At 34.8% G+C, this 24,269-nt stretch overlaps 1 protein-coding gene across 1 annotated transcript in view; it reads left to right on the forward strand.

The window, feature by feature from the left end:
• Positions 1–1,795: 1,795 nt before the first annotated feature.
• The window catches only part of LOC149800776 (zwei Ig domain protein zig-8-like), a 74,040-nt gene continuing 51,566 nt past the window's right edge, over positions 1,796–24,269 (forward strand). The window contains exon 1 of the mRNA XM_089954449.1: positions 1,796–2,579. Coding sequence (XP_089810575.1) covers positions 2,474–2,579 — 106 coding nt within the window. The 5' untranslated portion in view covers positions 1,796–2,473. The remainder of the gene's footprint in view (positions 2,580–24,269) is intronic.

The raw sequence follows: 24,269 nt of genomic DNA on the forward strand, positions 1-24,269 counted from the left end.
TTATGATACCAAAAACTCATGTTTCTTTAACAATACTATATTTATGGGCTTATTTGTGTGCTCCGAACTCATTTCTATTTTATTCTGTTTTTTTATTTCCCGTATCCAACGAGAAAACAAAATAATGAGGAAAACAATCATATTTTTCAAGTCAATAAGATACGTTGCTTTGAATCAGCCGAGTTTAGCATGAAGAACATTTGTGTCTTACATCCTCGTTATTTTGTATCAAATTGCTTATAATCTACTAGCCACACCCATCCATCCATGCATGATCAAACCAATTCCTTCTGTATATTCATCCATCCATCCATCCATCTATTAAACAATCCCTAAAAATCCCTCGCGAGAAAACGATTAGTGTATAAATGGATAGTTATAAAGAAATGTTTGCATGTTTTGTTTAAAAATTCGAAACTTCGCAGACATGTAAAAAAAAATTTAATCATTAATATTGAACTGAACCAAAATGAAAATAAAATGATTTTTAACTTGAATTGCTTCTTTTAAAGTTAAAATACACTTATGTGTTTTTATTATGTGTATACACATGCTGAAACTTGCATATGGAACAAATTTATACATGTACAAATTTGTTTTTTCACTGCCTCTGGAGATAGTGCAAATATACACACCAAACATTTACATTCGAATCTGTTCACATGGCCCGGTTTACATATATATGCCAATATAGTTTATGTATGAATGTATATTTGCATAGGTGTGTAAACTGGCAAGTTCAAACGGAGTATAAGATGGAACACGACAAAGTAGCACCTACTGCTGGCTCAGAATCTGCTGGTCTTCGGTTCAATCCTCATCACGAGTGTTGCTGTCATGTACTTGCGCTTGACGCTTTAAAGACAGAGGTCACACGATAAAAACTGGACTGTTGTTTCAAGAACTATTGATAGACACAGCGAGACAAATATCCGATTCAGGCATGGCAAACGATATGACTAGGATTAAGTAATTAAAGGTAGTCGGCATGTCAGTTAGTAAACAAAGGTAGACACGACTTGACTGAGTGACCTATTCGTACGTATTGTCATCAGCATAATGCGGAAACGATTCCAGCAATGACAACGATTCTTACTCAAAATTGATGTGTACCCAACCATTTTTGTCCCGTTCAGGCCCTTCACCAATCTAGTCCTTAAACTTCTTTTGTGATTGGCCAATTTATAGACGGAAACCTGTATCCACTGAGGGATTAGCCTGGTATGAGCTGGTGCTCCATTCGTGCGGGAGATATGCACTCCACGTTGTCTCACTCTTAGAGAACCATAATAAGCTCCTGACCTATGAGGCATAAAAATACTCTTAATACACTCTTTTTTACGTTTGATAACTTTATGTGTACTGTAACTTTTGAATAAAGTATATCTGTAATTTTAACAACGGAATTTACTATGGCGATCACTCTGTCAGAGTATATATATATATATATATATATATATATATATATATATATATATATATATATATATATATATATATGAAATAAAGAAATACATTTCATCCATATAGTCTTCCATGGGCAGGTTTCCTTCCTTTGAAGATCTCTTTTGAGGCAAGTTTCACTTGCAGGTTGCATAATCATTGTCCGCATGTTGTCTTCACTAGTAGATTTCCATTTGACCAAGGGGAATAAACACATAGATGAGGCATTAAACAAAGACCACTGGGTAGTTGTTAGTCATTTCATCTGGATAGTGACATCATACTGAATGATTCCCCATCTTATTTCTCGTGCATGGGATCGTTTCAGACGCTTTTATGCCCGGACGCAGACTGCACCTGCAGGCACCTTTCTTCACTTAGACTAATAACGGTTTAACGTCGTACAAAGTGTGCTTCAGGATGTTTCGGAGATCATTACTAATTTATACAAAGTATCGACAAGTCTGTGGAGAAACAAATTCCCTGCACACAGCGAAACAGTGGGTTGGTTATTTACAAGTATAAAATAACTGAAACATGCAAGCGTGATAATTTGTCTTGCAAAACATCTTTAAAGAGAGGTTTTGTGATTCCATTACAGAAATCAATTGTCCATTTCGAGTCCTTACCACAACACCAAAAACATAAATAATAATAATAATAATCAATGATCCAAAAGTAGAGATCAGTTTTATCCTGAAATTCGTGATGCGTCCGGCTGCATCCATTGGTAATAGAATTGTCTCGCTTAGGTATCATGTCTAGTACATTACTACTGTACACTCGCAAAGCACGCGTCAGTAGCGGAAAACTCTGTACAAAGGATTATAACTATCAGTGAGCGTAAATGTAAAATTGGATTACCTACCAGGATAGGGAAACAGGACCATACTATGAATAATTCTTTCTGACTGGATGTGTTTCTTTACATTCTGAGAAAAAAATTATAGGTTATTATATATGGAAGAAGTTTATATTACAGTTTTACTTTTCGCATAATGTGAATAAGTTCCAAGTAGTGAAGATAGTCATGAAGAACGATATAGCTATGCTATTCAGAACGTACCAGTTAATATGGCACTGGATATTTTCAACATGTGGATTATGTCTATTGTATTCTCTTTCCATTTCACAGGGTAAGTTATAACTATTCCTTCATTTTATATATGCATGTATGTATGCATATATGTATGTATGTATGTATGTATGTATGTATGTATGTATGTATGTATGTACGTATGTATGTATGTATGTATGTATGTATGTATGTATGTATGTATGTATGTATAGCTATAGCGTAGCTATATAGTACCGAGCCAAATTTATGCAACTTAAATGGCAAAGACAATCACTTTGGCAGATTCTCCTGAAAGATAAACTCCTCCAACCAACTTTACAGATGCACCTTAAAACAAAATATGAAAAGCAAAGACTTTGAAAGCTTTAAAATCACACACACACACATACACACACAGACACACACACACACACACACGAGATTAAGACGAGAACGGGTAAAGTCCTTGAGGAAAAAGATCCATCAATTTCTCAATTTAACTGCACTCGTTTAAAAAGGTCAAGTCCATCTCGGTAGAAGCAATATCACTCGAAGCACACCGCCCCCATCAAAATGATTCATAACATGCGAAATATTTTCAAACTATACAATCAATAATAACATGAAGTATTTAATGAGAGGCCCCACTGTTCATGCCAATGCTTCACTCTTTAGTATTGTTCGTTATGATTTTTGACACTGTCTCTTCTTGTTGCTGGATCATTGTGCAGTAATGATATGTATTGCAGTAGGCATGAACTAGTTTACACTAGGCATGCATGTGCTGACACTAAGCATAAATGTGTTGACACTAGGAAGACACATAGTGAGTATTATGGAGCACGCCACGAATTTTTCTTAATAGCATCAGATAAAAATTAATATACTAATGTGTAAACATGGCTAAATTTGTTGTCTCCAGCAATTAGCTACAAAAACACAAATTATATATATATATATATAAGTTCCATTTCGATAATCTACCAGATATTAAAGACTGGGTAATTACACCTTACGTAGCACTGTATTGGAATGGTACGTGAAAGTATATATATATATATATATATATATATATATATATATATATATATATATATATATATATATATATATAGAGAGAGAGAGAGAGAGAGAGAGAGAGAGAGTAAATCAGAAAATCAATATACCAATAAGCGAATCAATCAATCCGCAGGAAATTTTCAATAAGGGCATGCATGGCTAGAAGGTATCGAATTATATTTAATAGAGTGGGGTCAAAATACCAACAAGATAAAATATATCCATTATTCACTCAGAACAAGCAAATTCTCTTTTTATTTGATTCTCAAACATGCTGGCTAGCTACGAAGCCGAACATGTAATTCTGAGAGGGGAGACGAGGAAGGAAGATTTAAGAAAAATTACATATTCCGATTCACTAATAATATTCTCGCTCCAATATAAAGCAAAATGTTTCAAGACCAATTACATCAATTTCGTTAGTTGAAACACGTATAAATTAGCTTGAGGTAGATGAAGAAACAATAATATACCGGCTCAAAACAAAATCACTGCCTGCCTCCCATCGTCGTAAAATTAAATAGTCGGGACTTGCAAGACTGAAGAAGCAGATTGCTAAAGTAATGTCAGCTGTTAACCGCTTATTGCTTGTTTATTTTGTGTATATTCGCATAGAAAATATGAGCAGTAACATAATTATCAAAAACTGAAAAAAGTTCAGTTCATAGTGGTTCGATCTTGTTTCCTTTCATAAGTTAATACGTCCGCACTGCAAGAAGTGCCAATGAGATTCCTGTGAGATAATGATGTCGATGTTTGTTGAGAACATTTCATGAGTACAAACATAAATATTATCAAAATGAGAATCCACTAACACACAGGCTAGCTTCACAAGAATAGATAAGCTTTAAAGCAGCCAGTCTGTTTTCAGTTACACCAAACTATGATAAACTGTAGATGGAACTACAAAATATGAACTAGCCAGGATAACATAACATGGCCTGAATACGAAGTAACCTTTGTTTTCTGGGGTTGCGCCTCAGCTTTTGAGTCAAGTAACCACAAAGGAACATTAGTTTTTGAAGTCGCCTTGGAATGGCTGAGCAGAAAACTCACCCTCACACTCAAAGATTGTATTTTTTTCATCTCCAGTGCACTTTTCAACCCACAGATAATACCTACAGCGAAACAAGGTAGACTGAAATATGTTGTAGCATAATGTTCTAGCAGACAAGGTTATGCACCGCACACTTTAAATATGACGAGGTTGCTAATTGTAAAACTTCATCCACTTAACTTTATTTCATATTGTTCCGTACGGATAAGAGAAAGATATATAAAAGAAAACATAAAGTGTGCGTTTGTATATAATATATAACATATATATATATATATATATATATATATATATATATATATATATATATATATATATATATATATATATATATATATATATATATATATATATATATATATATATATATAGAGAGAGAGAGAGAGAGAGAGAGAGAGAGAGAGAGAGAGAGAGATTTAGATTTAGATTTATGACTGTCAGGAAAAGGAATGTGCGTCTCAATTGAGAATGGGCAAGAATTGCAATTAAGATACTTTGCATTTAAAATTCTTGATAAAAAAAATCAAATAAAAACAAAATCTATGATATCACAAAAGACAAAAATGATTCAGACATCACATTTACGATCTTTAATGAATAACGTAACATCATACAAAGAACTAAAAGTATAATTCCGACCCGGGCCCTACATTTTGGAGTTCCGTCAGTGCTATATACAAGGCCTTATGATCGGATTACAGTTCCATAATGATCCATTGTCAGGTTAATTGCCTGTAGCAATTTCTGGCCTTCCAAAGGGATTCCAGCTGTTTTAAACGCTGGCTATGCCGGACAACGACTTCTTCCCCACAACAAAACCAACAACATGGCGTTGATTTGTATTTTAGCACTTGTAGATAACGTTTATGAACAGATGTTGGCACATATTAACTTTCTTCAAGATATAGAAGTGAACATACAGTAACCAGTTAGGGTTCGTCCTAACGGTACAAAAATAAAAATTAATAAAAATAAAGCTTAGGTATTAACTTTTTTTTTCTTCTCTGTAGTGTACACACGGTAATACAATTTGCATAGTGTACATTGTCCCTTTCTATGTTCGTATTATTATAGTTCGTGTGATTTAGTGATTACTGCAACCCGTGACCGTAGTGTTCCAATATTTGATTGGTTAAACATACAAAATGTATATCTTTGCTGTATTTAGTAAGAGTAAGTACAGATAAGTAAGAAAGTTTTTTTTAATTACCTGATGAACTTATATTTTCAGGGATCAACCAACATAAAACTTAAGTAGAAAATACAACTATGATAAAGGTCACTTGAAGCATATGATTTAAAAAAGAATGACGTCTTTTATGTTTGTTTTTTTTGAAATAATGTTTTTTTGTTTGTTTTTTAAATCTGGATAATACCCTTACTAAATGTCTTACTGATCCCATTTTCGAGTCCAAAATGCACTATACAGACATTGGTTTGACCCTCTTGGTCACACATTTGGGGGTAAACACATTGTATATAATTGGATGAATCTGAACACTGTTGATAATTAAATGATATCGCCAAACCAATTACGTGCATCAAAATAATATTTAAAACTGAGCACAATGTATATTGCATCTTCTGTGGTATTTTGATCACATAATGTATCAGTAGAACACGCTCTATGGCAAAATGTGAACATATTACTTCCAGCTGATTTACCATACTCGGCAATATGGTAGTGCACATGGACAGAACTTGGTTTATGTGTGTGGGGGTTCTAAATATAAAAAAATACATGAGATGATCCATAATTAAGGCAAACTCGGGGTGGGTGGGTGCAGCATTGACATAGGGAGACGGAGCATGTTACATGGAAAGGAAGCATGACACATGCAAATACATAACAAGCAGAAACGTTATAATACTTGTGCAGTTCTGAGACGAAGTTAACTTTGTTTGCATTGTCGTAAACCATGCACGATAACCCGCTACGCTCCTTTGTCACCCATGACAACCCATGTAGGGGATTTCCACTACTTTCATGAATATGCTTAACCAATCACTGCGAGTGCGATTAAAATTTACTAACCATTGTTACTCAATATAACCAAGCGAAATCGCTTATCCATAGATAAAGAGGACAATTTCATTGATGTGTAGGAGATTGTTACATTGTGTTTGTTTACGAATTTTTGATTATGCATACTCATAAAAAAAGTAGACAATCTCAGCACATGTAGCTATGGGTGATAAAGGAGCGTAGCGGAGTATCGTCTGTGGCTTGAGACGATGCCCTGCATGTTATTATGCGTATAAATTATCATATCAAGCACTATAATGAAATAGAAGTTTTGTTTATACATTATTTTACAAAGAGAAGGATATGCAATACGTGAAGCTTTGTGGAATGAGGGCCTTATTAACTGTATATCAAAATATGTATTCGTGTATGACCCTTTTCATCAGTTTTTACTTCACAGCTTTACCCTTTTAAATATATTTCTCAACCTTACAATATTTGTTAAATGTCGGAATAAACAAATCACGATTTTACGATGATTTTGAAATGTTCATCTTAAAATTGAAATGTTTTGTCATAACTCATGAGTAATGAAAGGATGCAAAACTTGGATTTTGTGATCAAACCCGCGAGGTTATATTTCAGCAAGTGTAAAACGGGACCAGTTTGTGAGACTAATGGAAACAGTATTGACTAGACGTTAGCCGGCCTCTCACTCACTTAACTTCTTTGGGCATGTCCAACATTGAATCAGTAAAATGTTTAGAAAAACATATAAAAGTTTAAAAACCAAATAATAAACACACACACACACACACACACACACACACACTCACATACACACAAGAAAAGTACAAATGAACTAATCGGACCCTACGAACACTTACCAGCAATATTTTGTTTCAGTGGGAAAATGCTATTACTGTGTATGGTCACCCTTGCCTGACATAAAGATTCAGATTTGTTTTTCAAAGCCTATTTCCATGCATTTATTGTGCTATGGTGTACAAACCCAAAATAAAAATGCAGTAATAGTTTTTTTTTTTAAAAATGTATTCGTGACAAGCTGAATCATGAGAAGATAAAAGAAAGACACTGCAAACATATTCCGCCGTATTGTAGCACGATGTGTTTCTTTTTTATCACCAATTTATTCGTGTTCTACTGCATTGACCAATTTCCTTTTGCTTTGTTGAAGTTAATCTCTCTGCTTTTTGAGAGTAACTTATTTTGTTTTATTACCCGAATTACGCTTAGCCAGAGGTAAGAAATTTCCGATTATAATATTCCAATTTCTCTTGGAATGTACACAGTGGGTGTTCTATACATAGTTTATTTGGGCCAGATGGAAACCTACTTCAAGGAGAATCTACTGGGTAAGTAATAAAATGTTATATTATAATGAAAGAGAAAGGTTTTTTTTTTGACCCCGTAATGATTCTTACCACTGTAAACACCTGTAGTTCAAAAGACCTCTTAGGATGAGGAAATTATTTTATATTGCACATTTACGTTTAAGTTGAGAAATAACCAAAACGTATATGTAAGATGCAAGAAAGATCTCATAATTCGTCCGATAAATTTACAGTGTAACCAACTCCTACCAAACACCTGCGTATAAAGGACACCTGCTCTTACAGAGCAACACTGCATCGCTTAGCTTTCTAAATCTCTATATAAACTTAACATTTCATAAAGGTCACTATTACGTGTGCCCTTGTATGCAGTCTTTAGATTGCATAAAGGTCACTATTAACAAGGGTTTGGGAAAAAATTTACAACTTGCCAAGGATTGGCTAATTTTGCAATTTATTTGCAATGCCGATGCACACATGATTAAAATCGCAAAACGCACCCATTAACTCATTAACCCTGGAGGTTTCTGTCATTTTCGCATGAAAAGCGAGTAGGAAACACGTTCTGGAGGCTATTTCTGAATACTTCTTAATACATAGACTTCCAAAAGATTTCCGGTTAAGCTAATGCCTAGTTGTGTTAGAAACGTCGTTTTTCATTGGTTATTTCGCTCGCGCATGAGCAGAAGGGTAAATGTTTGATTTTTGTTGTTTCTTGAAGGACCCATCATTTTCGTATCTGGACCACTTTTTATTCCAAACGCCCATTTGTCCTACTTTTTGCAAAGATTCGATTGTCTGTCTGCAGTTCAGACCGGTCTGCCTTAGATTCGAGGCCAAAAAATTATAAAATCCGGGCACTAAATCGGATTCCGACCATGGCGAATTTTTGGTGGAAAAAAATCGGGTCCCAAAAGTTACGTTTTTTTCTGTGTATTTTGTAGTGCAGCTAGAAAGTCCAGATCATTTGGTATCATTATAGAGCTACATCAATCAACCTTTGTATAATACCATCCATTTTAGCGTATCTTAAATTACCTTGAAGCTACAGAACTCGGCAGTAGGCTACTACCTCCTGACACGTAAACGAGGCGCCAGTGGTTAATGAGTTAAGTGTGGTCTGTAGATTGCAACAAGTCTGTAGATTGCTTCAAGGACGGAATGACAGCGAGGGATCCCACGATAAATCGCTCATAATATCAAGTTCTTCTCCCCTTCTCTCCAACTCACCCCCTCGCCTCCCTTGGGGTAGTCTCTACGTATCACAGTAGTCATGTCTGACCCTGAATCGCTTCCCTTGACACTACTATCATCAAATTGTTGCCAATGCATCTTATCCCTATGGTACAAAAGCAGACCAATAATTTTGAAAGTAGGATGAAGAAGCAAATAAAGAATTAATGAATCCATGAACAAAACCAAGAAAACATGGCTATTTAATTTTAGCTACAAATTCCGCAATCTAGTTTTCTTCATTTTATTTGCATAATAAACCACGTGTCCTATTCTTCTGTCCTTATATATTACTTATATATAGTGTGACATTTGAAGACAAAAAGAGTCATATAATGCAGTGTGGAAAAAAATTCACGGCAGCATTAGGAAGTCAACAATGATCATTTTAATCATCTCTGAAATTACAGGTAATTAAAGGAGTACTATTGAATACATTTTCGTCAAAATTAATTTGCATTTTTGTTTTAAATTCAGAATGTTGAAATGTGTAACGTGACATCAAAATGGTGTGTGTGTGTGTGTGTGTGTGTCTGTATGATTTAGTTTTTTAACGTAACCTTAAAAATGTTTCAGTCGTATGGCTACGATGTCTGCAGTGAGGCAGTTTATAGTGATGTCTAGCACTGGTTCGTCATGCCGCAAACATGTAGCATGATGTACCACTCAGTCACTTTATCCTGACACCAGGCCGACCAATCTACACACTAACCTAACCAATACACCACCGGAGCGGTCATCAAAATATTAATCTAAAGCGTAATGCCTCGTCAGAGTTTCTGTTGATGCTTTAAAATTTAAGTCTGCGATAATAGAAGATTATCTTCTATAGTCGCTAATGTAATGAAATAATTTTAATACAAAGTAACGTATTCTCCTTTAAGTAAGCACGCTGTTTTAGAACAGTAGATCAAAGAAAGCCACGTGTTGTATAATGGTACCATTGAGGCCATCACACTATATTAGGGGTGAAATTTACCTTTTAAGCATTTCTGTCTCATCCACCCACACACCCTCACACAAACACACATTTACCAAATACTTGCTGAAAACCGAATTGTCAAATTTAATTTAAAGACATTAAACGAGAGAGAGAGAGAGAGAGAGAGAGAGAGAGAGTATTTACTGGAATTCTGAAATTAATATTATTATTGACCTTAGAAATCTGTTTCTGGCTATGTGGGCATCATACAGTAATGAAAATTATTAAAAGTCACAATCGACACAACATAATGGGTCAATGGTGTCCCTTTACGCTCTATATTCATTTGCAGCAACGAGTTCTTTATGATATTGAATGCATATTCATTCCTCCGTCAATCTGGTGTGATAAAATATCATTGCAATTTAAATTTGCGGTAAACGTCGATAAGAAAAACCATGTTAGGAATGCAAACAATAGATCATAAATTATCCAGATTCGTAGCTACCTGCTTTGACGTGCCCACGCCGTTTTCCAAGGACATAAGTGTCAAGGTTACATGTATATGTTGCACATTCTGCTGCTTTGTTTATCTGCTTCATTTTAAAGACCCAATTTCATATGTGCAGCCGGTTTTAACACAAGACACACTTCTCTTTTAAGATGTAGGTATGAGTCACACTTTTGCTTGCATGGTGTTATATATTCAGATATACGAAAGAAATTCCACACCAATGTACTTGCATGAAACATTATGGTCTATAACTAACACGCTAGAAGTTGGCAAGAATATCTCGGTTTAGTTTTTTTATTCTCGTGCTAAATGACGTCGCTTTCAATTTCGCACATGTCGACAATTATAATATTATAATAAGCAAACTGGAAAAATTATATCATTGTAACATGCAAGTGGTTTCAATACAGAAAGAAATTAGCGTAGGTTTATTTTACGAAACTAATCCATGCTACTATAACGTATCGAGAATACTGTACATTATGACGTCTGCTCCTGTACATTGAGTAATTATACAGTTTGAGAAATATCATGACTCCCGCAAATCAACAATTAATAATTAAAATCTAACAAAGCAATAATCGGAGACTTAAATACAGATAACATGCCCCCCCCCCCCCGTTTATTAGGGCTAAATGATATTCGCCATGGTTTCAATCAAGGATGATTTGTGACAGACTAGATAAAAGGACTAGGTCATTTTTTTGATCGCATCTGATGATGCATTTTCAAAATATATGGGCACACGGAATCCTTGCTCCTCACTAGCGCTCAAACGTCTTAGCAAGATATACATTGTATTATATTCGGTCAACAAATTGTATAAGCAGTTCAAATTGAAAACTGTTACAAATATAAACTGCTTTGCAATCCATAAGATCACGCGTGACATGCACACATCAGGCAAGTAACGTACACTCATTAACTCATTAACCAATCGAAATTTGGTCGTACTTATCTTGCACATTTTAAATATAACAATGTTGTTGAAATCCACTCTACTGAATCAACCTTCTAGCAAAGTGCCGCACTGGGAAATAGAGGATTATACCGGGGAAAATATTGTTTTCAGTACACGTGCAATAGCGCGTAGCTATTGAGGGGAATTGGTTTTGCTTTAAACATATTTTGTTTTCTCAGTATGATACAATGGGATTGGGCACAAGTTCTGACAACTTAAATTAGCCCATGACACAAATATTGCAACACATTCAATTTGACAAAATAGTAATGAAAAATGGAGAGAGAGAGAGAGAGAGAGAGAGAGAGAGAGTCACAATGACAGTAATCACGTGTTCAGTAAGATATTGAAATTGTCCAGTAGCGGTTATTTATTTATATACATGATGTAAAGTTCTATATTTTTCATTTGCATCACCCTTTCCCAAGAGCAGTAAATCAAAGCTAATAGTCGCATATGTCTTTGAAAGTAAATTTCTCATCAACTCATCTCTTTGTCTACTGTACTTGGGATGGAACATGAAAAAGTGTATGGTGATTTTTGTCCAACAGCATGAACAAAAAGGAGTGTCAGAAAGTTGAACACGTGGTATAAAGACTGGTCACATCAGTAACAAGTACATTACATCAGGATCTCAGTCCGTGCAATAGGCCTTTTACTAATGACAACATCAAGAAGGATAAGATATGAATAGGATCTAAGACAGGTTCAAGTTCATAGGATGCAAGGCTCCAAGCGATGGTAACTATATTTTGTTTGCCTTACACAATAGGGAAGGTCCCACTTTGTCTCTGAAATACTTCATTTATCGTTTTAATTTGATAATCACTGAAACTCATCTGTCAATCATTTATTGCTTAGCTAGCTGACTTACCAATTAAGAAACCTAACACACAACCAATGATCCAACAATCCAATCAACAAAAAGAACTTATTCACGCTCTAACAGAAAGTACGTCCTATCATTTAATCAGAAAGTAGAGCGTGTTCGACTGTTCAGTAACTTTCGAATGAATAAATAGCTTTGTATTCAAAACGTTGGAATATATTTCTTTCATTCGAATGTATAGATGACTATTTGACAGATCTTTGTCCAAATCTAAACTGTGAAAATGCAGAGAATGATTTTTTGGGGGGTTAGCCACATATTAAATTCAGATTTGAAATTATCTTTTCTTGCGAAAATATATAAATGTGTTCGAACAAACCTATACATGTACAGACCGAGACGATGAGAGACAGACATATATACAGAGACACTGTGCACCCGGACCCGGTTACTGGTTTGATGAGAGAGAGAGAGAGAGAGAGAGAGAGAGAGAGAGAGAGAGAGAGTGTTATATCGGATATGATACCGATTTATTGATAAATAATTCGACAGAGATAAGGATGATCATGAAAATAGTGTTCACCATGCTCCGAATTTGTGTCCTGGTTACAATTAAATATTACTTATGGAGAAACCTGGTGTACATGATGTTTTCCATATTTTTTATTAGAATTTTAGATATAGACCTTATCTTTTTAACAACTTAGAATGTGCTAGAAATGAACTGTTGAACCTATTTTTTTTCTCTTATTGTGTCTTATTTTTTATATTGTTAACTTGAACAATTATTTATGCTGGCCTTAAAACCTAACTAGAATCCGTCTTATTGTTGTGTTCAGATTTTTTATTTGGGTGGAATTATTTATTAATGTTATTATCCACTGGAAATACAAAGTGCTCATCAATGATATTTTTGGACAGAAACATTAATTTGGAATTATAGTGAATTTACGCAAGAACATTGTTTCTTGGATTATATTGATCTCATGCATCAAAAGACCTATAGGACAATACAGGCCATTGACATTGTACCAAGCTTGAGACTACATGCACATCAATACATCCAGTATTGGAACTCATTTGGAATACCACTGGAATTCAAATGGAAATTCATACATTTGGTCTTGTGATAGAACGTTGATGACTATTTAATATAGCTCTTTGAAACTTTTTACTTTGCATTGTAGGAAAATAAATTATTTGTTGACTTTTACAAAACTTGTTGGTTTTCGCTCTTTTCGGTTACTGAGTTTCGTACTTTAGGGTGGTAATACTTACTTTCAGTTATTAAATAGTGGAGTAGAATTGAAAGTCGGTTGGGAGCGGATCAATATAAATTTGGTTAGAGACGGAGTTACTTTGTTGAGAATGAAAATCGCATCATCAATTAATACGACAAACGTAAAAAAATAAATCTGCAGTAAAGAGTGAAATTAAGGCTTGTGTGCAACTTAATGACACCAGAACATACAAATATGTTTAATCAGTTAAATCATTTTAAAATATATTGTCACACTACGATAAATTATCACGGTATGGATCATAGGAAGTTAATAAGTTCAGAAAAAGTACACAGTGTTGTCTGACATTGGATTTGTAATGATGTCCTCCAATGACAGCATTGCATACCACTACTAATATCTGCCGGTACTAGATATCAAAGCAAGTCGGAACGAATATTGCTGCCACTCGCTGCCAAATAATAGATGCTCGAGAACCAAAACACTAATTCATATCTTAACCAGAGAGTAATACGTGTCAACATCTCAGCGAAAATGATAGACTCCTACAGGGAAAGAATTTCGACCCAAAAAAAGAAGAAAAAAACACATTGGGACAATCAACAAATAAACATGCGTTGCTATTAATCACTGAAAAGCATTTCACACCACCATACCGATGAAGAACATGTGAGGGTATCATACTACTGAATTAGTCAATAAGATGTTACTGCATCTCTGTCGTATACAGGAAATCTAAAGATGTTAGTGCACCTCTGTCGTATACAGGAAATTTAAAGATGTTACTGCACCTATGTAGTATACAGGAAATCTAAAGATGTTAATGCACCTCTGTAGTATACAGGAGATCTAAAGATGTTACTGCACCTATGTAGTATACAGGAAATTTAAAGATGTTACTGCACCTCTGTAGTATACAGGAAATCTAAAGATGTTACTGCACCTCTGTAGTATACAGGAAATTTAAAGATGTTACTGCACCTCTGTAGTATACAGGAAATTTAAAGATGTTAATGCACCTCTGTCGTATACAGGAAATCTAAAGATGTTAATGCACCTCTGTAGTATACAGGAAATCTAAAGATGTTACTGCACCTCTGTCGTATACAGGAAATTTAAAGATGTTACTGCACCTCTGTAGTATACAGGAAATCTAAAGATGTTAATGCACCTCTGTCGTATACAGGAAATCTAAAGATGTTACTGCACCTCTGTAGTATACAGGAAATCTAAAGACGTTACTGCACTTCTGTAGTATACAGGAAATCTAAATATGTTACTGCACCTCTGTAGTATACAGGAAATCTAAATATGTTACTGCACCTCTGTAGTATACAGGAAATTTAAAGATGTTACTGCACCTCTGTAGTATACAGGAAATCTAAAGATGTTACTGCACCTCTGTAGTATACAGGAAATCTAAAGATGTTACTGCACCTCTGTAGTATACAGGAAATCTAAAGATGTTACTGCACCTCTGTAGTATACAGGAAATCTAAAGACGTTACTGCACCTCTGTAGTATACAGGAAATCTAAATATGTTACTTCACCTCTGTAGTATACAGGAAATCTAAAGATGTTAATGCACCTCTGTCGTATACAGGAAATCTAAAGATGTTAATGCACCTCTGTCGTATACAGGAAATTTAAAGATGTTACTGCACCTCTGTAGTATACAGGAAATTTAAAGATGTTAATGCACCTCTGTCGTATACAGGAAATCTAAAGATGTTACTGCACCTCTGTAGTATACAGGAAATCTAAAGATGTTAATGCATCTCTGTCGTATACAGGAAATTTAAAGATGTTACTGCACCTCTGTAGTATACAGGAAATCTAAAGATGTTAATGCACCTCTGTCGTATACAGGAAATCTAAAGATGTTACTGCACCTCTGTAGTATACAGGAAATCTAAAGACGTTACTGCACCTCTGTAGTATACAGGAAATCTAAAGATGTTAATGCACCTCTGTCGTATACAGGAAATCTAAAGATGTTACTGCACCTCTGTAGTATACAGGAAATCTAAAGACGTTACTGCACCTCTGTAGTATACAGGAAATCTAAATATGTTACTGCACCTCTGTCGTATACAGGAAATCTAAATATGTTAATGCACCTCTGTAGTATACAGGAAATTTAAAGATGTTACTGCACCTCTGTAGTATACAGGAAATTTAAAGATGTTACTGCACCTCTGTCGTATACAGGAAATCTAAAGATGTTACTGCACCTCTGTAGTATACAGGAAATCTAAAGATGTTACTGCACCTCTGTAGTATACAGGAAATCTAAAGACGTTACTGCACCTCTGTAGTATACAGGAAATCTAAATATGTTACTGCACCTCTGTAGTATACAGGAAATCTAAAGATGTTACTGCACCTCTGTAGTATACAGGAAATTTAAAGATGTTACTGCACCTCTGTAGTATACAGGAAATCTAAAGATGTTACTGCACCTCTGTAGTATACAGGAAATCTAATAGGTTTTGTGATTTTCAGGTGGCTTAGGGGTCGGTGAGAACTTTGTATGAATATGTTTATATGTATGTGTACCTGCTACATAGAGTGAAAACTGAAAAACAGGAATAACAAAGTCACCACCCACTACTAGTACTCTTATTACAAACAACACGGTGGCTGACAGTTAGCCACAGTGTTTGCTGGTACTATCAGCTATGAGTAATGTTACAAGATAACCGGGCGGAATTTCGGATTTACAACAGAACACTTCTGATGGTGATAAAAATACAATGTTTAATGACGAATGACTTAAATGACAAAAGAACTATGATTAATACGTGCGTATAATATCCAAATATTGGATCCATTAACATAATCTGCACGAACTAAATAATGAAAATGCAAATAAATGACCTTACACAGTACAAGGACATGGGTGAATGATTGACAGCGATTTCACAACGAAATAATGATGGTTTTTACTCAAATAGTAAACCTGTGGTATTTTACTCATATAGTAAAAATGTATTCACTCAATTAGTGAAAATGATGAAAACAAAGGGACAGATGTACAAAATATCATTACAGTCCCTAAAACACACTGGGTTTTACAAACCCAAAGATTAGCCCATTGCTAATAGATTACATTTATGGAGTTACACACTCCGTCACCAGCACACTTGGCTACCAGTCACACTGGTCAATCAAACAGTCAGTATTCCTGGTTGGTCAATCAAGCAATTAGCGCCCACCAATCTCGGTCAGCAATGCCCGATCACCTGCTACTCAACCAGCAACACTGTTTACTCAGCTCTACGGCTGCTATGGTTCAGCTATACAGCTGCTATGGTCAGCTTCTATGGTTAGCTGTGCAGTTGGTACCACGTCGACTCCGATCACTCCGATAACTCTGATGGTTCTGGTCAGCTGAAAATACATCTAACACTGTGTACTGAACGGGTCTTGTTAAATAAAAGCGCTGATGAAAAAGATATAAAATGTTTTTCTTGTAAAGGACATACTAAAATTAAAAAAAGAATGTTATATTTTTATATGAGAAGAAATGTGCTGACATCACGAGTAGCCATTGCCTAAGATGTAAGATATGAGGATGCTGAATAAACGCAATTGTGACAGTAGTTACATTCCATTTGGTATTAGATCACTGAATGGGTCTTCATAAGTATTAATGCTGTTGAGAATGATATAAAATGTTATTCCTGTATACAATTTATTTAATTGTTACCTATATCTTAATATGGGATAGCATCGTCTTGCTCATATTTCCATGATGTTCATTGATAAAATCCATTATGATTTAAGGTTTGATTGGAAATTTAATCTAGCACACTTTTTCTTTCCGCATCAGCTGTTATTATGTAAGGTCATGGTCATCTGACGTAGCAGATGGGACTGACTAAAACTGAACAAGACTGTTGTAAATTAGCTAAATGTGTTGAAACCACCGGTAGCCATTGCCTAAGATTTAAAGTATGAAGTTTCTGAATAAATGTGACTGGAACAGTAGTCAGTATGTTCGTGTGATTCTGATCAGGTTTTGTATTATGGGGCGATGTGAAGCGGCGAATGAAAGGAAAGTACGCGCTACTTAAATTGGAATGCATTGTTGATGGAATAAGTTGATTTGACGAAAGAAAGGACAAAATTGGAATTATAAGGATTAAATTATCATGGTTGTTTATTTATCGACGTGTACATTTTACCTAATCACTCACAAAGTTAACATTAAGTCCATTGGACTTCATTTACTTTGTGAGTGATGGGTAAAATTTACACATCGATAAACACCCAATCGTAATAATTTAATCCTATATTAATTCCTCAGGCCTACCCGTAAAAAAGAACAATGCATTTATTTTGCCATGTAAAGAAGATGTGACATATAGGTTATGAAGGACAATGGCTGGGTTTATTGCTTGAAAAGATTCAAGATATGGAATGTATTTAGATTTTAGTTTTTTATTTTATTCGTGCTGCTTGTAGTCATACTATTCACAAGATTCTTACAGTATTTTGTTTTATGTATATGCAAATTTGTTTAATCACCTTATTACAGTCTTTTGCACGAAGTCGAATTAGATCAGATTTCTCCAAAAATAACCTTCCAAATCTTCCTGGTACTGTTGCTCTGTGATTATTTTAACGTTAACTCTCGACTGGAACATTTTTACGTCAACTCTCGACTGGAATACCTGGTAGATTTTCCAAAAAATTCCATCCTAGGAATACTTCGATGGAGCGATAGAGCGTAAAAGGGGGAAAGTCGTAGGAAAATGGTGGTGAACTCAGCTACACGCTAAAGAACAGTAGGGAGGATACAACCGTGTCAAAAGCATTATGATACTTTTATGGGATTATTTGCAAAGTTCATTAAAAGAAAGTTATACTTGAAACTCAAGAATGTTTCCACAAAGAATAAGTCATCTAGTCGAATCGCACCAAATCGGACCATCTTTACCATTTTTTGTGAGACTAAAATAGTTTACAGAAAAAAAAATACCTTTTTCCACCAGGAATGTTTTCGCAACAGAGAAACCGGAATCTATTTGGACCACCTTTGCTATTTCTACGATTGGATTGACTGCAGGAGTGATTGAGAAGTAGATGCGAATGAAAAAATAGTTTGATGCATTCGCAATTGCTGAACCAATCATTGTTTCGTAAATAGAAGAGGTAGCCCTAACTGCAACTAATGGCAGCTATCGTCATATATTCGGGGTATGATTAGTATCCTTTATTTATAACTTTTATAAAATTTAACTTGCCTGGGGCTAGCTGACTGGAATATTTAACTTGCCCTTTTACAAATTTGAACTTGCAACAAACATAATATCCTAACATGAGTAAAACAATAAGCCAAAAATATGTTGTTTTTTTTTTAAAAAAAACGAAATCGAGTTGTATTTATTAAAACCTTTGTTTCCTTTGTAATCCTGTTAGCTACCTACTACCACATACCAGTAGTTCTGTATTTGTGAACAGATCTTATTCAGTCCCAACATGTATAGCTGGTTCCCAGCTGACAATTCAACGATGCAACAAAAGTGCATCAACACTGCAATAAGACTGTGACAAAACTGTGATATAATGTTGTGGCAACATGATTTAGTGAACTTGCTGAAATGTTGCTACAACGTTGTTGCTTAACGTCAGAAAGTACGATTCCTACAACGTTCTGACAACAACCGAAACCTATAATGAGAAGAAAAGAATGAAAGCTTCTGAAAGCCATATGCCCCAATGCTACCAAGAAAGTCCAAAACTCAAACGAAACACTTCAAAAATGTCAACGTTGTCATCCATCTAGGAGGAGCAGAGATCGCAGGACTTTCAAGAAGGCTGACATTGTCACATTATTAGATATCAGGTCTGCACCATTTCCATTTGGAACTAACGCAACATAACCAGTTACTTGAGAATAATAGAAGAAGTAGATATAGAATGACAGGGCACATAAGTACACAAATCACGCAGACATTGTACAAATTTGCGCACTTGAAATGTAGTGATGACTGATTTAGTTCAAAGTAGCACATATCCATATGCACTCTGCACTGTACAGAATGTTTTTTTTTTAACTGTTAAGATAAACTGAATAAAAATCTGAAAAGATTCAGTAGTAAGGCTACTTAATTAAGAAGAAAGAAGTATTTAAGAAAAAAGAAAAGAATTCTACATATATGTTACCATTTCTTTCTTTGTAAGTTGATATTTTGGATTATATTAAGATTAACAGTCAGAATTTTGTATCCTCCTCAGTCTGTGTCATGTTTTGCTCAGGCTCTTGGAACTTGGAGAAAGAAAAAAAATGCTTGAACAAAACCGTGTCACTCATCACTGTTTACATACGCAGAAGCGAAGTTATTTAGTGTAATGAGACTTTCCTCGCTGTACGTGTGTGTTCCTTAATATCATTAAAGCAAGTTTACATGATAACTTTTACACACACTTGTTAATTCAAGCATGTGGATGGTGAAATCAGTTTGCAAAAAGTTTGATTTTATTTGTCCAGATAATTCACTTCCATAAAATTCTAAGTAGAAACAGAAGAAGATGGATGTAAATTATAGTTGTCTGTACTAAATTTCGGTAGTCTCTGGCACAAAAATATGCATCAGTTTTATTTGTAATTTATAAATGCATCCACTTGTGCAAATACAATATCCCAAAGGACAACAAAAAATCGAATCCAATATTTATGGAATAAGGGCATAGTTCCTGCAAATTCAGCGTTTTATTCTTCATGAACATGACCATGCACACAATAATCAATTCAGAATATAGAAGAAATTTCACAAAAAAAGAAATAATGATAGGGCTGGTACAAATAAAGCACAAAGTTTTGCACATTTGCTTGAATATTCCAAGTACTTCAATCCTCCAATCACACATTTTGACCCCATCCCAACCTAATCCCCAGCTAACCAAATTCTCCTAGGACTTGATTATCCATGTCAGTACTTAGCAAACTGATAACAAGGCTTTGATATCCATGTCAGTACCTAGCAAATTGATAACAAGGCTTTGATATCCATGTCAGTACTTAGCAAATTGTGCAGCTGATAACAACTATTCATGATATGCTTGCTGCATCTATTGCTCATAAAAAACCGATTTATCACTCAAACAATGCCAGTATTAAATTATTTCAACCAATATCATCATACAATTAATATCAAGTAAAATATCAAAATCATATATTCTTTCACGTCTGTAATTATTAAAATGTAATTACCTTTTAATATGCATTTCCTAATTCTAATATATACTTATCAGCATATATACATCTGTGTAAACATTATTTTCTTTAAATTTCCGTTTTAATTTATTTAATTATATTAATCTTGTATTTGTAAATATAGTTTGTCAATACCGATAAACCTTACGCTCTGGAGCTTAGCGCATGCTCAGTTGAGAAACTGTGAACTCGAGCTTTTTATTTCGTAAACCCATCCCGATATTCTTCTTGACAACCCCGCCACAGCACCTCCCCCTCCCCCGCCCCATATTAACGTAACTTGGTGTTAATGTGTGCATGCATGCACAAACGGACATGCTGAAACAATCAGCTGAAAAGAATCTCTGTACCGCAATAGGAGAGTTAGTTTATGCAAGTAAATGTGCCAATATTATAATAATTAATTAATATGCATACCTGGACGGTTGAAATTAGCAGATAATCCATAGTCTCGACCACAAATGTTATTCTGCCGGTACAGGAAGACCTTTAAACTTCGGTTTGTATATTCGTCAAAAAAATTAAAAGTCAATAATCACACTTTCTATTTGAACTCATAAAAGGTAAGGAATAATATATTTTACCTCAAACTTTTAACCTTCAGTCAGTTATTTATTTAAGAACAAAACTATAAAATTAACTACGAAACTATGATTGTTCCTCCTGGATGTGTAAAGTTAAACACAGCATTAGCACAACGTTGTAACAACGTTACATATTATTTTTGTAGAAATTATGCAACTCGTTGTACATACTATAATAATCAATGCACAGCCTTGCGATTTATAACTTTATTTCTTTTACATTTTTGAGATCAGCTGACTATTAAAATTATGTTCATGTGTAAAGTTTTAGGAACGTTGCTAGTACGTTATATCCCCATGTAACTAAATCACAACCATACAGCGACGTTGTGAAAACGTTGTGTTAGCTGGGATAGAACTTTAGAGATGTCACCTCAAGTACGTTCAAAATGTCCGAAGTCATTATTTCATTAATATAAAGAAAAAAATTATTTTGTTTCATGTTCTTCCGTTATATTTTCCCAGGCATCCAAGTTGTGAATTCTTGGGACTTCAGTTCTGTACTTCCTTCCCTTCAGGCATTTGCCCGTGGGTCGGGTTTCCTTCCTTTACTGCCACCAAGTCAGTTGTAGAGAATGTTTCTGACCTTTGCCCTTAGGTGTGTCAAGATTGGTTTTAAGCAAGGTTTGAAGAAATTGTTTTATTTGTTTGTAGTTAATTTTTGTAGGGCTTCCCCCCCCCCCCAATTGTCATGTTTATCCTATCCTTATCATTTTATGGTGTATGCGAGTGTGTCGTCTCTTTCTCTTTTCCCCTTTCCCTTTTCTTGCATCAATTTATAAATTATGTCACTTTTTATTGATCTTCTTACCACATATATATATATATATATATATATTCTCGATATAAATATCACTAGGTCTCCTCTAGTTCTCAATCAAAGTTGGGTTTATAGAATTTCTGTATTGAGACTTCCACTTCTTCCTTATATCCTTATATAGTGAATGCATCCCTTGTAACACGTGCCACTTAAGAAGCCGCATAGAAAGAAAGATAGGTTTCATTCTCGTTGTCTTTTTTCTTCTTTTTCTTTTTACAATATTCTCACCCCGTTCTATATTTGGTTTCCTATATGGGTCCAATTCTAGCGTTGATAACTTTGATGTTTAGAGTTTGTTTAGCTGGCATAATTTCGTACGCAAATCCGAAATATGTACCTCTTCTGTCATTTTATATTATTTTCTCATTATTGGCGATTGTTCTTTGCTGTTTATTGATTCTCACCCTATATGCATGCGTCCACGTGGAATAATTCATATTGTTGCCATAGTCTTAACTTACATCCAATATTTCTGTTCAGTGCCTTTACTGGATTAAAGAAGTCGGAATTTCTCACCATTGCTAGTTTTCGCTCTATTGGAATATCTGTCATGCCGATTTATTATCTACCATCTGGGTAGAAAAGTTACCTCTTTCGAGAAAAGTTACCTCTTTCGTATTTCTCTAGTTTGGACAGTGTCTTACTGCTACTTACTGCTGCATGGGTCGTTTTGACTGGTTACACCTGCACGGAGTTTAACAAACGCTCAGTATTCTTCCTTCCTTTTTAATGAAATATACTCTGTAGATTGTTCTAATATTTGTTAGGCATCCTGGCTGTTTCCCTGGAATAGCGTTGAATTTTCTCTCGAATACTTTGACTTGCGTGCAGTTTGCTTATTGCTAACCATACCTGATAAATAATGCCAGACGTTGCTTCTCAAAAATGTGTATGCTGATAGGTTATACTATCTAAAATTACAGATGCAAATTGCACTCGTAGATACATGGAGATTAGAAAGAATTAAAATGTATAAATGTTTGGAATAGCAAATGTAGACTTGTAGATGTATACAGACAGACCAATGGAGAGGTAGAAAAGATGCAGGAAATATATGCCTTTTTGAGAGAGAGAGAGAGAGAGAGAGAGAGAGATTATTAAAACAAGATTGTGATGATTTATTTATACTCACAACTCAGTGATCTGTGAACACTTATTTTATCCACTTATTTTACAATTGTCATATAGTCACCTTCAAATCAGCGACATGCGTGAAAAGAATTGAGGATCCGACAGTTGAGAACGATTTGAAAACACATTTTGTCCATTTAGTGGTTAGCCAAGCAGCATGCATCGAGTCTCCTGTTATTATTACGTAAACAACATAACAACGAGTACCCTTTATTTCCAAAAAACACACATCTCAAAAAATCTCACGAGTTGTTCTTTTACCATTTAACATATACTCGACGTAAAAATGGCAACGTTCATTTAAACAAAATTTTAAATATCTTTGACGAATTGTTCGATGTTAATTCACAACCTGAAACTCATCGAATGCTTTATAGGTACAAATATTACGATGTCAATGTAACTGACAAGTTAAAATACAAAGACGTATTCCTTATTTGTCAAAACTTGTTTTAAACAGTAAATATTAATATTATCACTTCTTCTGCACGAGAAAATGCGAGACTGACCTTGACATTGATTACTATATGGAAATGACACATGCAATAAACTGTAGTCAGATATGCAGAAGAAGATTGCACTTCATATAAATGCTTAACAAAGGTGTTGATATATGCATTGTGGCTAGATCGCAGGGCATACAACTTACAGAACATAGAGCAACAAGAACTGAACACAAACCCTTGACGGTAAATAAGCTCGCACAGAGTTAACGCATTTCAGGCAGACACCGACGTTCAATAAAATTATTGTATCTTGTATCCTTCTCTTGATCTTGTGGACTTGCAAATTCGATTTTTTTTTAGTTCTTATGAATAAATTCAAAGTTTCGTCCTGTTGTAGGATCTTGTCAGGTTTAGCAACGCTTTGC

This window comes from Sinohyriopsis cumingii, chromosome 4 (assembly GCF_028554795.1).
Source record: "Sinohyriopsis cumingii isolate HCF-2022 chromosome 4, ASM2855479v2, whole genome shotgun sequence".
NCBI classification, from domain to species: Eukaryota; Metazoa; Mollusca; class Bivalvia; order Unionida; family Unionidae; genus Sinohyriopsis; species Sinohyriopsis cumingii.